The sequence below is a fragment of the Microcaecilia unicolor genome, chromosome 4 (assembly GCF_901765095.1).
Source record: "Microcaecilia unicolor chromosome 4, aMicUni1.1, whole genome shotgun sequence".
Lineage (NCBI taxonomy): Eukaryota > Metazoa > Chordata > Amphibia > Gymnophiona > Siphonopidae > Microcaecilia > Microcaecilia unicolor.
Window position 1 is genome coordinate 92,662,699 of NC_044034.1, and position 20,826 is coordinate 92,683,524.

The 20,826-nt window shown below is 43.3% G+C and overlaps 1 protein-coding gene across 3 annotated transcripts in view; it reads left to right on the forward strand.

The window, feature by feature from the left end:
- The window catches only part of CAB39L (calcium binding protein 39 like), a 212,963-nt gene that overhangs the window by 88,081 nt on the left and 104,056 nt on the right, over window positions 1–20,826 (forward strand). For all 3 annotated transcript variants that reach the window (XM_030200470.1, XM_030200471.1, XM_030200472.1), the window contains one exon: window positions 9,670–9,788. In XM_030200470.1, coding sequence (XP_030056330.1) covers window positions 9,670–9,788 — 119 coding nt within the window. The remainder of the gene's footprint in view (window positions 1–9,669; window positions 9,789–20,826) is intronic.

Genomic DNA, 20,826 nt, shown 5'->3' on the forward strand with positions numbered 1-20,826 from the left:
TGTGAATACTGCCCATTTAACCCCACTCTCTGTTTCCTATCCTTCAACCAGTTTTTAATCCACAATAGGACATTTCCTCCTATCCCATGACCCTCCAATTTCCTCTGTAGCCTTTGATGAGGTACCTTGTCAAACGCCTTTTGAAAATCCAGATACACAATATCAACCGACTCCCCTTTGTCCACATGTTTGTTCACTCCTTCAAAGAATTGAAGTAAATTGGTCAGGCAAGATTTCCCCACACAAAAGCCATGCTGACTTGGTCTCAGTAATCCATGTCCTCGGATGTGCTCTGTAATTTTGTTTTTGATAATAGCCTCTACCATTTTCCCCGGCACCGACGTCAGACTCACCGGTCTATAATTTCCCGGATCTCCCCACCCCTCCTCCCCTTTCACTCATTTTCAGTGAATCGAGGGGGAATCAGGGGGAATCGAGGTGAAAAGCTGTAGGTAAGTCATGGCAATTCAGCATTTCAGCCAGTGCATTTGACCTGTTTTCAGAACAACCATGCAAGCAGGTGCCAGGTGAGCAGGTACAATCAATGGAGGTTTAGTACCCAGCTAAAAGTGAATCTGGATAGATACCCAGAATGGGCTGTGGACTATGCAGTGCATATGGAATAAAACCTGGTCAGTGCTTCTGAATTAATGGGAGATTAGTAGCTTTGTTTGTTGTCACTTTGTGAAAAAAGTACATAAACATGCTGAGCCCTTTATCTCCTTCTTTCCTTCTGATAGAGAAATAAGGAAGGAAAGTTATGAAGGTTGCATATCTACCCTCAGGCATGGCAGAGCCTATTTAGCTCCAGTTTACTGTTAATATGTCAGCTGGTGACAACTCATGTTTATCAGAGCTCCTCTCTACTTCCTCCTAGTTGGGAACCAGATCTGTGCCCCTGTATAGAAGTGAAGCTTCCCAGAATGCCTTAAGGACAGGTTAGGCTTGTGATCCATAAAAAAATTATGTAGCCTGAGAATATTTTTTTTAATTCCTAGGTGTCATGCTTTGGCAACATATTCAGGTTCTGCTTTGAGCCCTTCCCAACCCTAGTCTTTGCCTCTGTGTGAAGGGAACTAAAGGTTGGTCTTCACAATGTTTGGGATGCAAGAACATTCCACTGACTGGGACAAGAGGAAGAGGAGATAGCTGGTTCAGCAGACAGAGGGGGATTGCCTCCTCAGAAAAGGATAGTTTCTCAGTGGGGAGGTTGTTTGGGACAGAGAAACTGGTGACCCTTTTTTTCTAAGGCTTCTCCTTTTGGTACCTCTCAGATGGGCTATGAAAGAGTAATCTGTAGGGGAATTCTATATTCTTGGGTGGTTTTATTGTAATGAATTAATGGTAAAACATTTATATTCTGCCCTATCCAAGATGAAACACAATAAAACATACATAAAACATAGCACCCATACATGTACCAAAAACCCTTTCCTCTCTCCACATCTCTAACCGTCACTCCCTAAACCAACCACAAAATTTTATGTACACCATACCACACTCATCCTGCCCTGTTCATAAATATTACAAATAGCAGGAGAAAAGATGGGCTTTCAACTGCTTTTTTAAGGGCTGCCATATTAGTCATCTGCCTCAAAGAAAGGGTCAACTGGTTCCAAAGCACTGGACCCACCAACGAAAAAAAGATCCCTTCCTCGTTCAAGATGTTTCCGCAGACCGCACGGACCTCCCAGTTGAATAGATAACCAGCCAAAGAATTCCAAAGCACACGATGGATAAGTAAAAGGATTTTAAATTGAATCCTGAGCTCCACAGAAGGCCAGTGCAACTTGCACAACAATTGGGAGACATGCTGATATCTAGACAACTGAAAGATCTGCTGAGCTGCAGCGTTCTGTACCACCTGAAGAGCCCTTATCCAGCTTGCAGGAAGCCCAAAATAAAATGCATTACAGTAGTCCAGACTGTTCAACACCATGCTTGAACACCCAACCGAAAATCCTCCTCTGGTACAAAAGGCCTCACCCTACTAAGCATTCTCAGTTTAAAAAAAGAGTGTTTAACCGTTGCACATGTGTGTTTAAAAGAGAGGCTGGCATCAAGCACAAGAACTACACAAAGCACACCCTCCTACTACACAATCAAAACTTCTCGCCATTTTACTAGGAAAGTCAGGTGCACCCCATCTTGAGACCACCATCACCTCCGTTTTCCCTGCATTCAACACCAGGCGTGTCTAATTGGGCTGTTACCACCTTCACAGTTCAAAAAGGGAAAAAAACTGGACATCATCAGCAAAAATATAGTCATAGGCCTCCCTCTTCTCTTTTCCCAGTTCTTCCTGATAAATCTGATAGCTGGAGTTGGAATCTGCTGAAGCTGTGACACCTGATTGTAGCCTTAAAATGCCCAAGATCAATGGTTTACCCTTCTGGTGAAGAGAAGGGTAAGGTGTTGGTCACCAGTGCATTTGGGGGTTCTTTATCATATAAAACTACAGTTAAAGGGAAGCACAACATTCAGGAGCCTTCGTGGTATAAAAATCATTTTAAAGAGAACACATCTTTCTGTTTTCTGTAGTCTAAATCCAGGTTAACTCCCGCAGTCTGTGCTAAGCCCAGATATTAACCCATTAGTTAATTAGTTAACATTAGCCCAATGTTCCCATAATAAACCATATGGGAACATTGGGCACTAATGGGTTAAATGCCAGTCCATTTCCAGTGACCAGCATTGAATATCCAGCCAAAAATATTCCAGGGTTTCACGTGGCCAAACCCACTTTAAGAATCAGCAGATAGCCAGTTCTATCACGTGATATAACCAGCTAACCAGTAGCTACTAACTGGGGTTATTCAGCAAGAGAAGGCCATTTAAGTGCTATGTAACCGGTCAGCAGCTGTTTTGACCAGTTAAATAGCACTGACTATCGTGCGATTAGTCTTCTCGTTGGGCAGTAAATGCTAGTTAGGGATAAATCCTTTGCCCTGGCTTTAGGGGTAATGTTAGCTGGTGATGAGCCACAGGGTTTTGGGCTCAAGAAGGCTGCGACTCCACCCCCTTTTGGGGTCCTCATATAGTTCTGCACATGGGGCATACATTGGGAATGTTTGCAGGACGTAGAGCCACCTTTGAAAAAGTACCATCTTCACGTGCTATATGTCTCTGCAAAGTTAAAGGTAAGGCAGACCAAAGACATAACACATCCACCAGCTTTTTTAACTATACAGTAATGTTTTCAAAATATGCATCAGACACATTTTTGATTAAATACCCAAATATTTTTAGTTTCTACCTTTATAAGAGGAAAGTCATCCGACCAGTCTTCATACTCATAGCTTCCCATGGACATTGCTTCTGATTTATCCAAGTTTAAAGTTAAAGCCCAATACCCTCCCGTGTTGTTGCACTAAGTTCAACAAGCTATCTAATGATTGTTTAGGATGTGTGAGCACCAGGAGCATATTGTCAGCAAATGCCATACATTTAACTACTTCCTTAACAATCAGCAAGCCCTGTACCTCAGAGTCAGCCCTTACATTACTCAGTAAGGGATCCAGAGCAAGAATGAAGAATAGGGTCGACAGGGGCATCCCTGCCAGGTGCCCCTAGCCAACAGAAAGAAGTCTTGAGAGTGTTCTGTTGGTCTGAACTGCTCACCTAGGGTTTGTGTAAAGAACTTTAACCATGTCTACAAAGGGGCCCTGCATCCAGCAGTTGAAACGGGTATTCTCAGTGCACACAGTCAAAGGCCTTTGGGGCATCTAGACTAACCAAAATGACAGGTGTATTTCTTGGGGCACAATGTCCTAGTGCTGCTGTTACGCTTCACGCGTTCCGGGAGGTGTAGACTAGTGGTTAGTGCGGTTGTCTGAGAACCTAGAAAACTGGGTAACTGTGGGCAAATCACTTAACTCTCGATTTCCCCCGGTATGATACTTAGATTGTGAGTCCATTAGGGATACAGAAAAGTACCTGCATAAAATAAATGTAAATCACTTTGATTATAACACAGAAAGGCAGTATATGAAATCCCATTTCCCATTACCCTATTCTGTATAAAGCCCACCTGGTCTGTATGAATCACTTCCAATAACAATTTAGCCAGCCTCATCGCCAAGATTTTTGCCATCAGTTTAAGCTCAAAATTAAGTAAGGAACTAGGCCGATACAAGTCCAGCAATAGGGGATCTCGGCTAAGGTTAGGCAACACTACAATTGTTGAACTATTGGCATAAGCTGGAAATGACTTGTTCTTACAAACTTGCTCATAATACGCTTTCAGAGGCAACGAGATATGTTCCTGCAACGGTTTATAAAATTCCACAGTCATACTGTCTGGGCCTGGAGCCAAAGGAACTTGTTTGATGGCAGCCAGAATTTCATAAGCTGCTACTGGCTTGTGTAGAGTGGGTCAGTTTTGCTGTTGGATTTGAGGTAAGTTTAAGGAAGATACATAGGAATGTACTTCTGCAGAGGGGACTGCCTGACATTGATAGAAATCTTTGAAAAACTGAGCAAATAGAGAATTCAACTGACCATTTTTAGTGACTATGAATCCCTCATGGGATAGACTGCTCCAGAACTGCAGGCTTGTCCAGGGATGTACTAGATGCACCAACAGTTCCCATAACGATATAATTTATGCATATAATATATTTGAGATTTAACATCTTGGCGTACAAGGCTACTCTGGCAACTTGTAGATTATCCCTTGATCCTCGACACTGGGAAGATAACCAACTTTCTTTACACTTTTCAGTTTGTTTTCTAAATACAATAATTCTGTAGCTAATTGCTTCCTTCTACTCACTGCATATGCTGTAGTGTCCCCCCTCAAAACAGTTTTTGCGGTTTCCCATATCAAAATAGGATTGTGAACATGTTGATTATTATCTTCCATAAATTATTTCCATTTATTAACTATATAGGTTTTATAATTAAAATCCTTGTAAAGATGAGTCAGGAAATACCAAACTTCTCCTGCCCCTTTCCCCCCAGTATACCCTGCACATCCAGCCAAAGCACCGCATGATCCAGTAAAATGCATCCAGCCAAAGCACCGCATGATCCAGTAAAGTGGGGACTGCAGTAGTGGCTCCTTCTTCCCGATGAAACAATGAAGATGTTACTAACATATAATCTATACGAGACATGGCTGGGTGTGCACAAGCCACATGAATGAGCCTCCAAGGGTGCACCAGACCACCAGAACCAACACCCTACAGAATTGTTTGAGACCCCAAGGTGCTTTGGATTACTCAGATTGAGCTCCCCCATCCTATCCATATGGGGGTCTAAAACAGTATTGTAATCATCCACCACCCATCAAGGGCAGATGTAAATAGGCACTGCACACCTTAGTCGTGTTGAAAAAAGGAAATGGTAAATACATTAAGAGTGTACAAGTTCAGAATTACCAGCTCTAAATCCTGAACAGTCATATGTACTAAAATATATCTACCAACTTCATCCATTTCCACCTTGTGAAGTGTCGGGATAAATTTGCTCACCAATATGCTATCCCTGCACTTTGGGCTGTACCAGATAAAAATACTGCATGTCATCTACCCAGCTCCATGTCATCTACCTAGCTCCATTTCAGCTTTTGATGTTCTAAGTCTGAGAAATGCGTCTCTTGCAGGCAAGCAATATGCACTTCCTTCTTTTTTAACTGTTGCAGTATTTTTGCTCTTTTAATTGGGGACTTCACCTCAGCTACGTACCAAGAACACACCCTCAGGGAGGCTGATCCCAGGGTACCCCAAAATGTGGCTCAACAAAAACAGGTACCTTATACACAGAATGAATCCAGCACCCAGCCCTCACTAGGTCCAACAATATTCCTATTCTGTAAGAGTCTCCAATGCTACCACAAAAATCCGATGTACATAATTTACGTAAAGTATTATCCCTCCCCCTCATGAGACACATTAGTCCTTGTTTCTTCTAACCACTATCCTATCCCCCTCTGTACACCCTTATACAAAACCTCCATGTGCGCCCATCCCCTCTCCCTTCATACATTCAATTCAAACTTCAATCATCACTCACACCAAACAGCAAAGAGAAAAATACACTTCAGAGGATTGTCCTGTAGCAAATCAGTGCAGTCTGGTGACTTAAAAAAAAAAGTCCAGCCCTGAGGCAGTCCATAACGAAATCTATATCAATAGAGAGTACAGTCCACAGAGCTTTCTGAGCCAAAGTAACTCTAAAGTAGAGTTCTCTTATGGGGGATGTGGTCATAATGCCATACTATTAATGTAAAAAAGCCATATGATAATTGTCTATAATTCCAGTGAGGAACTCAAAACCACTGTGTACTCAATAGCGTCATGCCATGTTTTCCCACTGACTACTCCATATCTCCAAACATATCGCAGTGGGCTGAAATAGTTGTTGCTTGCCTATTTTGAAAGGTAGGTGTGTCTAACCAACAACAGACCTTTCACAGTTAGATGTCATTGTCCCCATCTAGCAGTGTTGCCAAGGATGACTGTGCCTCTGACACTGAGTCAAAAAATGATGTCTGACCTTCATGCACCACATGAACTTGGGCTGGATACAACAGTGCAAACTGAACTTGTTTTTTAAAAAGAGCAGTTCACACTGGGCTAAATTCCTCTGGGCGGCCACCAACACTGAATAGTGCTGGAAACAAAGGGTCCTTATAATGTAAAACCTTCCCCGCCCTATTAGCACACAAGACAGCCACCTTATACGCAAAGTTAAGTACTTTCAATATAACAACCCTGGGATGAGAACCTTCCAGACTGCAAGCACACATGTAGTGGACCTGCTCAAGGCAAAATGGACCATGCTGGTTGCCCAACTGCAAGACCTGTGGAATTCAAGTCTCCGGAAATTTTGGCAGCTCGCCATCTAGTATGCATTCTGGGATTCCAACCAAATTTGTTAATTGTTACGCTATGCTGTATTCTCCAGGTTCTCCACCTTCTGCAACACCTTCTGTAGTTGTTTGTCCATTAACTGTTGCTTATTTTCTATGGTCTGCATTTTGTCCTTCCTCGTGCTTGTCCAGCATTGGGTGTCGTCCAATTCCAGATCCATGCTATCTATCCTTTCATGGGCATTATCGATCTTGTCAAAATATTGCTGCAGTTTCTCATCTTTGGCCATGTCTACTGCTGCTTTCACCTTGGCGATTGTCTCTGCAGACCACTCCGAGCTCACAGTGGGGTTGGGTGGTCTGGTGGCTGCCACCATTTTGACCTTGGAGGGTCTACTCTTGTCATGGTTTTCCTCAAAGATTTTGTGGTGTTCAGGGCAAGGAACCCTCTAAATCAGGTGCTATAAACGTCGGACTGATATTCTGTGCCATTTCACTGAGGGTCAGAGCAGTTTCTCAGGTATACTTGCAGGCTTCTGGAGAGGGAGATAGGAGCAGCACTATTCAGAGCCTGCTCAGCCTCATGGCTCTACCGGAAGCTCCTCCTGTATGTATTTTACCACTTTTTTTATTTTTATAATACAATGGTTTTGTGCACTCATTTTGAAAGTTCCTTCCTTAAAGTTGTGTTGGAATTCCACCTTAACCAGTCAATATTCCTTCCAGCCTTTTTTCCATAAAGGTGAAAGTGCACTGCACTCTTTGGACAACATTAAAACCTTGGTCTTCCATCTGAAGCAGTTTAAAGTCTGTAGAAAGTCCACCCAGATTTTTGTTTCTTTTGACCCAAAAAGAATGGGGGCTGGCATTGGTAAATGCTCATTTTCAAGTTGGCTAGCAGACTGCATTTCCTTCACTTTTGCCCATGCTGGGTTGACTCTAGGGGACCAGGCAATGGCTGATAATGTCAGAGACACGGCTGTGTCTGTAGCCCATTTGAAGTAAGCTTCCATAGAAGAGATTTGCAGAACTGCAACATGGACTTCTCTGCATACATTCACATCTCATTACTGCCTAGATCAGGATTTGAAACACAACAGTAGGTTTGGCCAGAAGGTCCTCCAGAATCTACTTGAGATTTATAATCCAACTCCATCCCCTCCCCCTCCAATCCTCCTCTTTCAGTTCCAGGCTGTCATCAAAAAAATTATAAAATGTTAAAATGGCCTGTTGTCGCCAAAAATGTTGCTGTTCACCTGATGTGACACCACTTGTAGTGTTCTTTCCCCTTCTTATGTAGCTAGGGAGTCTCATGCTCAAGGATTCATAGTCCTGCTTGTCTTTGAAGAAAATGAAACCTGTAGCACATGTTCTCCAAAGACTGTAGGACTTGAATCCTCATAGCTCTCCCACATCTCCAAAGAGTTGCATACTACTAGCTCTTGTGTGACAGTGGCAGGTGGAAACAGGCTCACTTGTGAGAAGGAGGAGGGCTCCATCGATGACATCACCGATGGTTGAGGATCTGAGTCCTGTTGTCCTTGGAAAATACTTATTACAGGTAAGTAACAGTGGCGTAGCTACAGGTGGGCACAGGACCACCCATTCTTGCCTCAGGCCCACCCAATCTAGTGGCCCCCAAAGGACCTCATTGGCAGTACCTTACGCCTCTCTCTCTTGCCCTCATGGCAGCTGCCCATCTCTCTCTAAATTCCCCACCCCTGCCTCCATTTACCTTTTGAGTTATCACCAGCATCGATTCCTGTAAGCAACCTATGCCAGCCTTGCAGGCTTCCTTCTGTGTGTCCCAACCTCAGTGACATAATTTCCTGGGGACGCGGTAGAGGGAAGACTGCAGGGCTGGTACAGGCTGCTTACTGGAATCGCTGCGAGCGATGGCCTGGAAGAAGACCGGGGAGGGAGAGAGGAAGGAATTCCGGCTGGGAGGGGGGGGGGAGAGGAACAGATTCTGAGCGGGGGGGGGGGGGGGGGGAGGAGAAACACGACGATAGCATGGGCCGAGGGAAAGTTTAACAAAAAGAACTGTATATATGGACAGGAGTGGGGGTGGGAAGGACTCACCCAGGTTAACTTGGGGCCCAACCGAAATAACAGGTCTGGCTACACTCCTGGCAAATAACTTTTATTTTCTTGTTGTCTAGATGAGCTACTACTGCTTTAAAGATCAGTAGCCTGTAAAATGTTTTATTAAAAAGCATTTATATACTGAAAAATCTGTATCCTTGTTCCATGTGGTTTACAATAAGTCAAAATATAAAAATAGAAACACCACATCAATAAAATAAAAATAAACACAATTCAAAATAGACTTTGCTTTTACCCGTCCCCAATCAACCTGCCAGATTTTATATTAACCCATTCCCATATCACCTCCCCTAATATAATTATAAACCTTAAGGATTATCTGCCCCAGCCTCCTGCCTGAGACTACATAAACATCTTACCTTACACTCATTATACTATTATTCTGGAAGAATGTAGATGTTAGATTTTCTTTACATTTTAAGGTTGTTGGAAGGTTTACATGAGTTCAGGGAAAAAGTGGTGGTAAGATCCTTCTCTATCTAAACCGTAGGATGTTAATTTTTTGGAGGTATATACCTTGTTTTGAAATTATGGTAATCCTATAAATTGTAAGCCCTTTGGAGCTTGAGAAGGGGCATATTAAATAAAGACCCACATCTTAGGTTGCTTTTGAACTGTGGCTATTCAGTTCACAGAGAGACTTTCTAGAAGCCTTCAAATGCCTCACCATATTATGTAAAGTCAGTTCACTCCAATTTAATAAAATCCAAAAAGACATTTTCAGAGTGTATCTGCATTTTTTTTAACAGGGGAAGAAAGATGTGTCTCAGATATTTAACAACATCCTGAGGAGACAAATTGGCACTCGTAGTCCCACAGTGGAATACATTAGTTCCCATCAGCATATCTTATTTATTCTTCTGAAAGGGTAAGCTTTCATTTTGATCTTAGCATGAAGTCAGTGTGTAAGTAGTATTGATATGTTAGAACAGATAAGTTAGAAAGTACTTGTTTTCTACTTGACATACATTGTTATATGAATGATGGTCTGGAACACTGGTAAAGAAGAATGAACTGTATCAATTCTTAATTGTACATCTTTAAATATACAGTGGAACCCCATTATAATGCAATGATTGGGATACATGGAATATCATTACGTTAGTAATATGTAACCTGTCGTTAAAATTGTCTGTAGTACTTGAAGATTGGAGGGTGGCCAATGTGACACTGATCTTTAAAAAGGATTTCAAGGGTGATCCGGGAAATTACAGACCGGTAAGCCTGATGTCAGTGCCGGGCAAAATAGTGGAAACTATCATAAAGAATAAAATTACAGAACAAATAGACAAACATGATTTAATGGGACAGAATCAGCATGGGTTTAGCTAAGGAAAGTCTTGCCTCACCAGTTTGCTTCATTTCTTTGAAGGCGTGAATAAATGTGTGTATCTAGATTTTCAGGAAACTTTTGATAAAGTTCCTCATGAGAGACTCCTGAGAAAATTAGTCATGGGGTAGGAGTCAAGGTTCTGGTGTGGATTAGGAATTGGTTATTGGACAGAAAACAGAGGATAGGGTTAAATGGTCATTTCTCTCAATGGAGGAGGGTGAACGTTGGAGTGCTGCAGGGATCAGTACTGGGACCGGTTCTGTTTAACATGTTTATAAGTGATATGGAAATCAGAATAACGAGTGAGGTTACACTTGCAGATGACACAAAACTATTCAAGGTTGTTAAAACACATGCAGACTGTGAAATATTGCAAGAAGACCTTAGGAAATTATAAGACTGAGCATCCAAAGGGCAGATGAAATTTAATGTGGACAAATGCAAGGTGATGCACATTTTAAAGAAGAATCCAAATCATAGTTACCTGATGCTAGGGTCCTCCTTTGGGGGTCAGCACTCAAGAAAAAGATCTAGGTGTCGTAGATAATACACTGAAATCTTCTGCTCAGTGTGCGGCGGTGGCCAAAAAGCAAACAGAATACTAGGAATTATTAAAGGGATGGTGAAAAAGACCAAAAATACTATAATGCTTCTATCTCTCCATGATGCGACCACACCTTGAGTATTGTGTTCAGTTCTGGTCACTGTATCTCAAAAAAGATATAGCAGAATTAGAAAAGGTTCAAAGAAGAGTGACCAAAGTGATAAAGGGGATGGATCTCCTCTCGTATGAGGAAAGGCTAAAAAGGTTAGGGCTGTTCAGCTTGGAAAAGAGATGGATGAGAGGAGATATGATTGAGGTGTACAAAATCCTGAGTGGTGTAGAACAAGTAGAAGTAAATCGATTTTTTACAAAGACTAGGGGACACTTCTGGAAGTTACATGTAAATACTTTTAAAACAAATAGGAGGAAATATTTTTTCACTCAACAAATAGTTAAGCTCTGGAACTCTTTGTCGGAGGATGTGGTAACAGGAGTTAGCTTTTCTAGGTTTAAAAAGGTTTGTACAAGTTCCTGGAGGAAAAATCCATAGTCTGCTATTGAGACAGACATGGGGAAGCAACTGCTTGCCCTGGGATTTGTAACATGGAATCTTGCCATGCTTTGGGTTTCTTCCAGGTACTTGTGACCTGGCTTGGGCACTGTTGGAAACAGAATACTGGGCTAGATGGACCATTGGTCTGACCCAGTATGGCTACTGTTATGATATTATGTTAAATGCGGGGTCGTGTTGTATCCGAATCAATGGAACATGAACACCCTTGCATTATATCCAAATCAATGGAACATGAACACCCTTGCATTATATCCGAATCAATGGAACATGAACACCCTTGCATTATATCCGAATCAATGGAACATGAACACAAATGAACTAAAAATTGATCTGCTGCAAAACATGTATTTGCTACAAACAAAGGCATTCACACAGCATTGAGTATTATGGCCGAACTACTGTGTATATACAATGTTATTGAAACATACAGTACTGTACTAGTACAGGAAGTTATCTAGCATAATCTGTTTTCTTAATGCAAACTGTTGACTTCTTGCATAATCAAGAATGTTTTGTAGCTGTAAAATTTTGATGCTGTCCACATCCTGACTTTCTAGCCATCTCAAACTTGTCTCAAGATGTTCTGTGGCCTCTGACACTTTTGGAAGAGCAGGAGGAACATCTTCATCATCTTCCTTATCATCAGTGTTGTCATCCAATGGTGTGGTTGTGACTTTTCGGTGCACATTTACCACAATTTCTTCATCAGTCACATGCCCAATTCAGGAAATCATTATGCACATGCTTGAATCTTTTTAATACCTCTTCAGCTGTGTATACAGAGTCCACTGGCCCTGGGGGCAGCCTAAGCTGCATATACAGTGTCCATCCAAGGTTGTTTTTACACTGGCACTGGGAGTGGCCTAAGCCACGCAGAAAGAGTCCACCCAAACTTGTTTTCACACCAGCACAGACAAAGCTCAACCGGGGCTGGGCCCAGGCTCACTCTGGCATAGCTACACATCAGCTGGAGTGGCTTACATGTGAGGAATTGTATGTTAAAAAAAAGGGGTGACATGATTGCATTGTAAGCAGATTCGCATTATTGTGGGGCGCTTTATAACGGGGTTCCACTGTATGTTGGTCTTATGAAGTTAGTGTTTGTCTTAATACTACTTTGGTTTTCATTTATATGGTGCAGCAGTTTCAGTATATGAATGGAATCACCTATCACATGGTTTCTGACTAGAGTGTGTCAATAAATTCTTAATGATACTCTTGTTTGTATATATAATAACTGTGTCCACCTGTTTGATCAAATAATCTGTTCTATATAATTCACTAGAACAGTTAATTTCAGTTCCTGCATTCCAATACATGTCAGCATCACTTCTTAAAAAAGAAAACTGATAGAGGATTCTACCCCCATAACACAACCCAGGATCCTTGCACCATTAGCTGCCATCCAGCGGTGATTCATTTAAACACTCCTGTAGTTGTAGACTTCTTTCTACCAATATAAAAACAACTGAATTTTGGAGCAAGCAAAACTGGAGCATGATCAATCCTCTACTCCTGTTTTTAACTCAGAGAGAAGAGTAGCCTTTTCCCTCAAGCAGAACCCCAGGCAAGAAAAACTCTGGCTACTAAATAAGTATTAGACATAATAAACGTTTATTCAAATTGTCAAAGAAGCCAATCAGTAATGATTGAAATATCAACAAATAAAATCCCAATAGAGTATAATATGTAGCAAATAAGAGTTTTCCCTGGGAGCTGTCAATATGTCCACCTGCTAGTGTAGGCACATTGAGGCTCTCCATCCTCAATTCTTTTTCATGTTCTATACCTTTCTTTCTTCATTATCTTAACTATAATTGCCCTTCTCCGAGGACAAGCAGGCTGCTTGTTCTCACGACTGGGTGACATCCACGGCAGTCCCAAGGAACGGGAATCTTCCTAGCAACAAAAGTTTGCTAGAGCCTTCGAGCGCGCGTTTCTATGTTCCCGCCCATCGTGCGAGAGTCCCGATCAGTTCTTTTCTTTCCGCGGTAAGGGAGTGACTGCTTGCGGTCTCTCTCCATGTGCCCCTGAAAACAGCCTTCATTTTTGCGGGGGGTTTTTCCGCTTTTTTCTTTCATTTTTCGCTCTGGTTGAGCTGTTTTCTTTTCAAAAAAAACAAAACCAAAAATCTTTATTTGTTAGGTTTTGTCCCCTCTTAAGTTTCTTTTTGTTTCCGTTGGGGTCGCTCTTTAGGCAGCGCGTACCCGTTTCTCATTTTTGTGCCCTTTTTGGCACCATCGAGAACTTTGACCTCGCCGCCGCTATTTTTCCATCCATGACATCAAGGATTCCCAGTGGCTTCAAGAAGTGCGCTCGATGCAACCGGGCAATCTCAGGTACTGACCCCCACTCGTGGTGTATTCAGTGCCTTGGGTCCGACCACCGCCCAGACGCGTGTAAGTTGTGTCTTAGCCTTAAAATGTGGACACAGGTGTCGAGACAAGCTTCCATGGCTCGTCTTCATATGACATCGGCTCAATGGACCCTAGCTTCCCAGTGGTATCAAGCTGCAGGGAATCTAGAGGATGTGATCCAGCTGTCCACTGACTTTCACAATTCCCTTCTGTGGTGGACGATTCGATCCAATTTGACCTTGGGACGTCCTTTTCATATTCCTCAGCCACAAAAAGTGCTGACAACGGATGCATCCCTCCTGGGGTGGGGAGCCCATGTAGATGGGCTTCACACCCAGGGAGCTTGGTCCCTCCAGGAATCGGGTCTTCAGATCAATCTGGAGTTGCGAGCAGTCTGGAGCGCTCTAAAGGCTTTCAGAGATCGGCTGTCCAATCAAATTATTAAAATTTGGACAATTAGGTTGCCATGTACTACATCAACACGCAGGGGGGCACCGGATCTCGCCCTCTGTGTCGGGAAGCCATCCAGATGTGACTTTGGGCTCACCGTCACGGCATGTTTCTCCAAGCCACGTATCTGGCAGGCGTAAACAACTGTCTGGCCGACAAATTGAGCAGGATAATGCAACCTCAAGAGTGGTCGCTCAACTCCGGCGTAGTCCACAAGATCTTCCGAGCGTGGAGCACCCCCTCGGTGGATCTTTTTGCCACTCAGCTCAATCATAAGTTCCCTCAGTTCTGTTCCAGACTTCAGACCCCCGACAGACTAGCGTCGGATGCCTTTTTCCTACATTGGGGGACAGGCCTGCTGTATGCGTATCCTCCCATATCTCTAGTAGGGAAGACTTTGCTGAAACAAGGAAGACTGCAGGACCATGATTCTGATTGCGCCCTTTTGGCCGCGTCATATTTGATTCCCTCTTCTTCAGGAGTTGTCCTCCGAAGAACCGTGGAGATTGGAGTGTTTTCCAACCCTCATCGCTTCTCCATACCAACCTCCAGTCTCTGGCTCTCACAGCCTGGATGTTGAGGGTGTAGACTTCGCCTCCTTGGGTCTTTCTGAGGGTGTCTTCCGAGTCTTGCTTGCTTCCAGAAAAGATTCCACGAAGATGTGTTACTCTTTCAAATGGAGGAGGTTTGTCGTCTGGTGTGACAGCAAGGCCCTAGGTCCTCGCTCTTGTCGTACACAGACCCTGCTTGAATACCTTCTACATTTATCAGAGTCTGATCTCAAGACCAACTCCGTAAGAGTTCATCTTAGTGCAATTAGTGCTTTTCATTATCGTGTAGAGGGTAAGCCTATCTCTGGACAGCCTTTAGTTGTTCGTTTCATGAGAGGTTTGCTTTTGTCAAAGCCCCCTGTCAAACCTCCACCAGTGTCATGGGATCTCAACGTCGTTCTCACCCAGCTGATGAAACCTCCTTTTGAGCCTCTGAATTCCTGCCATCTGAAGTACTTGACCTGGAAGGTCATTTTCTTGGTGGCAGTTACTTCAGCTCGTAGAGTTGGTGAGCTTCAAGCCTTGGTAGCCCAGGCTCCCTATACTAAGTTTCATCATAATAGAGTAGTCCTCCGCACGCACCCTAAGTTTTTGCCGAAGGTGGTGTCGGAGTTCCATCTGAACCAGTCAATTGTCTTGCCAACATTTTTTCCCCGTCCTCATACCCGCCCTGCTTGGCCTTCTATGTGGAGCGGACAAGCCCCTTCAGACAGTCCGCTCAAATGTTTGTTTCTTTCGATCCCAATAGAAGGGGAGTTGCTGTCAGGAAACGCACCATTTCCAATTGGCTAGCAGATTGCATTTCCTTCACTTACGCCCAGGCTGGGCTGACTCTTCAGGGTCATGTCATGGCTCATAGTGTTCGAGCCATGGCAGCGTCAGTGGCCCACTTGAAGTCAGCCACTATAGAAGAGATTTGCAAGGCTGCGACGTGGTCATCAATCCACACATTCACATCTCATTACTGCCTTCAGCAGGATACCCGACGCGACAGTCGGTTTGGGCAGTCGGTGCTACAGAATCAGTTCGGGGTTTATAATCCAACTCCACCCCCCCTAGGCCCATTTTTGTTATGTTCCAGGCTGCACTCTCAGTTAAATGTTTCTTTGTTGTCTTGAGTGAGCCTGGGGGCTAGGGATACCCCAGTCATGAGAACAAGCAGCCTGCTTGTCCTCGGAGAAATGAAGATACATACCTGTAGCAGGTATTCTCCGAGGACAGCAGGCTGCTTGTTCTCACATACCCGCCAGCCTCCCCTTTGGAGTTGTCCTTTTCCTCTTTGTTTTGTTATCGAACTGATCGTGACTCTCACGTGACGGGCGGGAAGATGGCTGCGCATGCACGGTGCGTGTGCCCGCGCGCACTCGAAGGATCTAGCAAACTTTTGTTGCTAGGAAGATTTCCATTCCTCGGGGCTGCTGTGGACGTCACCCAGTCGTGAGAACAATCAGCCTGCTGTCCTCGGAGAATACCTGCTACAGGTATGTATCTTCATTTTCTTACCTAATGAATATGCATCTTTCCAGAACATTGTATTTCATTTTATGGTGAATCCTGTTCCAGCACTTTCTACCATCTTCCAGCTTCTATAATTTATTCCCTCATTGCATGGACAGTTTTAAGGCCTGTCATATAAGTTTTCATTAGATAATGGTTTGACCTATGTCCTTGTTAAGCATAGTCACTATGCTAGTCCCCCCCCCCCCCCCCTTGCTAAGGCTACAATTTCACCCACACCCACTTACTTCTCCTTTGATTGTTTATCTGGATACTGCAGGTGTCCTTATTCATAGGAGTCTCTGTCTCTTAGTTGCTGACCAGCAACTTATCACAAGTTAGCATAGACCAAATGTCAAACCACAAATTTCTACTGCCTTAGAAGGGTGGTTACCAGAAAAAAATACATTTCTAGCTGTCTTGCAATTTCAAATCTGCTCCCATCTTAAGAAATACAAAATAGCTATATTAAAATACAAACTAGAAATATGTATGGTTTGCACCTTGCCATGGCCTCTGTGATATATATTCTGCCTGAGATCTCTGTTTAGTGTTAAGTCTTTAGCATGGTGATCCAAAGCTAAATGTCAGGACAGGTTTCAGAGCAGGTTCTCTAACAGCATAACAATATAGTCAGATGTTTTCAGAAAAGATTAATGTGACAGTACTCCATTGTTTTCAAAACTCAACATTATGTGTAGGTGGAAAATAATGCTTACCACCATAGCACAGTCAATAATCCTTTTGTCCATGAAGTCTGCCAGTACACGTTTTCAGCCGATCACTCATGCAGTTATGTAGTCCTCACTGCAATAGTAAAGCAATCGTACAAGAAACAAAAAAATAAATCCAGTGCACAAACATGCCACCAGAAATCATAATGTAGTGCAAATCTGCCAAGACCCTTCAGAGTCCCGTCTCTGATGCTGAAAACTGCTGTTCAGTCTTTTAACACTCCTGCTGCATCAAACATGTGGCGTTTGCTGCCATGCTGCACTCACAATTGTGTAGGATATAAAAGCATAAATTTAATTTTTTGCTTGTACAGCTAAGAGCGAGCTCTCATTGCAGAGACCTTTGCTGAAAAGTCTGGAAAGAAAGAACTTTTTTATTGTGATAGCTGAGAAGTCCATTCGTGCGCACTGCCCACAGGATCTCTTCTTATGGGCATAATTAAGAAGTTTAAAAATCACTACCCTCAGGTAGGTGACCTTTGACTGCTGAGGGCCTAGGTAATGTGCACTCTTTATATGTAGTGGGCCAGCCACTGATTTGTAGATTCAAAGTTTTTACAAGCCATGCCTCCAGAAATCCCCTTAGATGTTAATAAGATTTAATCTCACGCTTACCATTAAAGTTCAGTGTGGCTCACAAAAGAATAAACTGGACCAACTCCAGGAAATATATAAACAATTATCAGCAGTCCATAATTAGAACATACCTAAATTACATTAAAAAAATTCCTAAATTAAGTTTTCAATAATTCTTGGAAAGTCAGATAGTTAAATTTCAATCTAAGTTTTCCATCTGAGATGGATTTGGACAGGCCAACCAGACGGAAATTGCAACGACTTGACCTATTTTCAAGGTCATACAGTTTTTCTTCCAGTTTTCTTGTAAACTTCCCTGGTCATCCATAGTTTTTTGTGCTTAGTGTAGACCCTGCCCCTATGGCACATAAATGCTGACCCACTTAGATGAAAGCAGGCTATAAATTTATTAAATAAACTTACGCCTCAGTTGGCAAGAAGTAATTCAGAAAAGCTTAGCTTTCAGGCTGTATTGCTTCTCAGATATAAGTGGTGCTGATGTTATGTTGCTTTTGTATTAGATTTTTTGTATATTTCTACATTTTTATTTTATTTTATGTTTCAACATTTTTATTGATAATATACACACATTATCACAACCATAGTCAGGGGTCCACAACATGTCGCCCCAAATACTTCCAATCTTACAAACCAGTAATAGCATCCATCATCAATCTTTTAAACATTTTCTCCCCTCCTCCCTCCCAATCCCCCCATGAATCTCCCAATCGAGCCCTGTGTTCGTATAGGCTTGGTTGGTGTCTCTCCCCTTCCCTCCCTCCCCCTCCCCTCCTTCCCCCCTTCCCCCACCCCCCAAAAAAGGGGGCAAGTCAAGGGAGCTTGATCACCACTCTACATCAAAGAAGAACCATAGGTACAAATATACAGTGGGGGAAATAAGTATTTGATCCCTTGCTGATTTTGTAAGTTTGCCCACTGACAAAGACATGAGCAGCCCATAATTGAAGGGTAGGTTATTGGTAACAGTGAGAGATAGCACATCACAAATTAAATCCGGAAAATCACATTGTGGAAAGTATATGAATTTATTTGCATTCTGCAGAGGGAAATAAGTATTTAATCCCTCTGGCAAACAAGACCTAATACTTGGTGGCAAAACCCTTGTTGGCAAGCACAGCGGTCAGACGTCTTCTGTAGTTGATGATGAGGTTTGCACACATGTCAGGAGGAATTTTGGTCCACTCCTCTTTGCAGATCATCTCTAAATCATTAAGAGTTCTGGGCTGTCGCTTGGCAACTCGCAGCTTCAGCTCCCTCCATAAGTTTTCAATGGGATTAAGGTCTGGTGACTGGCTAGGCCACTCCATGACCCTAATGTGCTTCTTCCTGAGCCACTCCTTTGTTGCCTTGGCTGTATGTTTTGGGTCATTGTCGTGCTGGAAGACCCAGCCACGACCCATTTTAAGGCCCTGGCGGAGGGAAGGAGGTTGTCACTCAGAATTGTACGGTACATGGCCCCATCCATTCTCCCATTGATGCGGTGAAGTAGTCCTGTGCCCTTAGCAGAGAAACACCCCCAAAACATAACATTTCCACCTCCATGCTTGACAGTGGGGACGGTGTTCTTTGGGTCATAGGCAGCATTTCTCTTCCTCCAAACACGGCGAGTTGAGTTCATGCCAAAGAGCTCAATTTTTGTCTCATCTGACCACAGCACCTTCTCCCAATCACTCTCGGCATCATCCAGGTGTTCACTGGCAAACTTCAGACGGGCCGTCACATGTGCCTTCCGGAGCAGGGGGACCTTGCGGGCACTGCAGGATTGCAATCCGTTATGTCGTAATGTGTTACCAATGGTTTTCGTGGTGACAGTGGTCCCAGCTGCCTTGAGATCATTGACAAGTTCCCCCTTGTAGTTGTAGGCTGATTTCTAACCTTCCTCATGATCAAGGATACCCCACGAGGTGAGATTTTGCGTGGAGCCCCAGATCTTTGTCGATTGACAGTCATTTTGTACTTCTTCCATTTTCTTACTATGGCACCAACAGTTGTCTCCTTCTCGCCCAGCGTCTTACTGATGGTTTTGTAGCCCATTCCAGCCTTGTGCAGGTGTATGATCTTGTCCCTGACATCCTTAGACAGCTCCTTGCTCTTGGCCATTTTGTAGAGGTTAGAGTCTGACTGATTCACTGAGTCTGTGGACAGGTGTCTTTCATACAGGTGACCATTGCCGACAGCTGTCTGTCATGCAGGTAACGAGTTGATTTGGAGCATCTACCTGGTCTGTAGGGGCCAGATCTCTTACTGGTTGGTGGGGGATCAAATACTTATTTCCCTCTGCAGAATGCAAATAAATTCATATACTTTCCACAATGTGATTTTCCGGATTTAATTTGTGATGTGCTATCTCTCACTGTTACCAATAACCTACCCTTCAATTATGGGCTGCTCATGTCTTTGTCAGTGGGCAAACTTACAAAATCAGCAAGGGATCAAATACTTATTTCCCCCACTGTATAATCTTGTGTCTAACATGTCAAATTCAAGAGCAGACTGCGACCTCGCGGGCTCAACGTATCTATGTACCCATTCCAAATTTGCATAAAGGCCTTTTTCTTCTTAGGGGATCCCCGCGCCTCTCTGGCCTCCCATGTGGCTAGCAAATGAATTTGATTCCTCCATTGCCAGTAGGACGGGGGATCCGGGGAGACCCAGTGTTGTAATATAGTTTTCTTGGCCACTAAACCTACTTTTCGACACCAAGTCCTTATTCCCTTATCCTTCATCCGAAACCCTTAATGTGTATCTAGAATATAGTGGTCCCAGGATCCCCTTATTACTCTTCCCGCTATTGTGGACATATACGTCTGGATTCGACTCCAGAAGGCTCTAAGCTTTACACAGCCCCAAAAAGCATGATACAATGTATGTACTGTAGCGTTACATTTAACACATCTATCACTATTTCTGGGGTTTATATGTGCGAGTTGTTGTCTGGAGAAGTAAGCTCTCATAACTCCTCGGTATCCGCATTCTCTCAGCCTCTCATCTACTGTAAGGGCTGGAATGCTTCTCAAAGTAGCTCTTACATCCCAATTCCCTAATTTCCCTCCTGATTCCCTTTCCCACTGTTGTTTGATGGACTGAAAATTCTTGGGCGTGGAGATTAGTGTTAATGCCCTGTGTATAGCCGACACTGTCGCCCCAGTAATCTCCAACTTTTGGAAAAAATCTCGCACTTTCTCCTCCACTTTCATCTGCAAAGCTGGTTGATCCAGACTTAGAATGTAATGTTTAATCTGGGTGTATGCAAACCTATCTCCCCAATG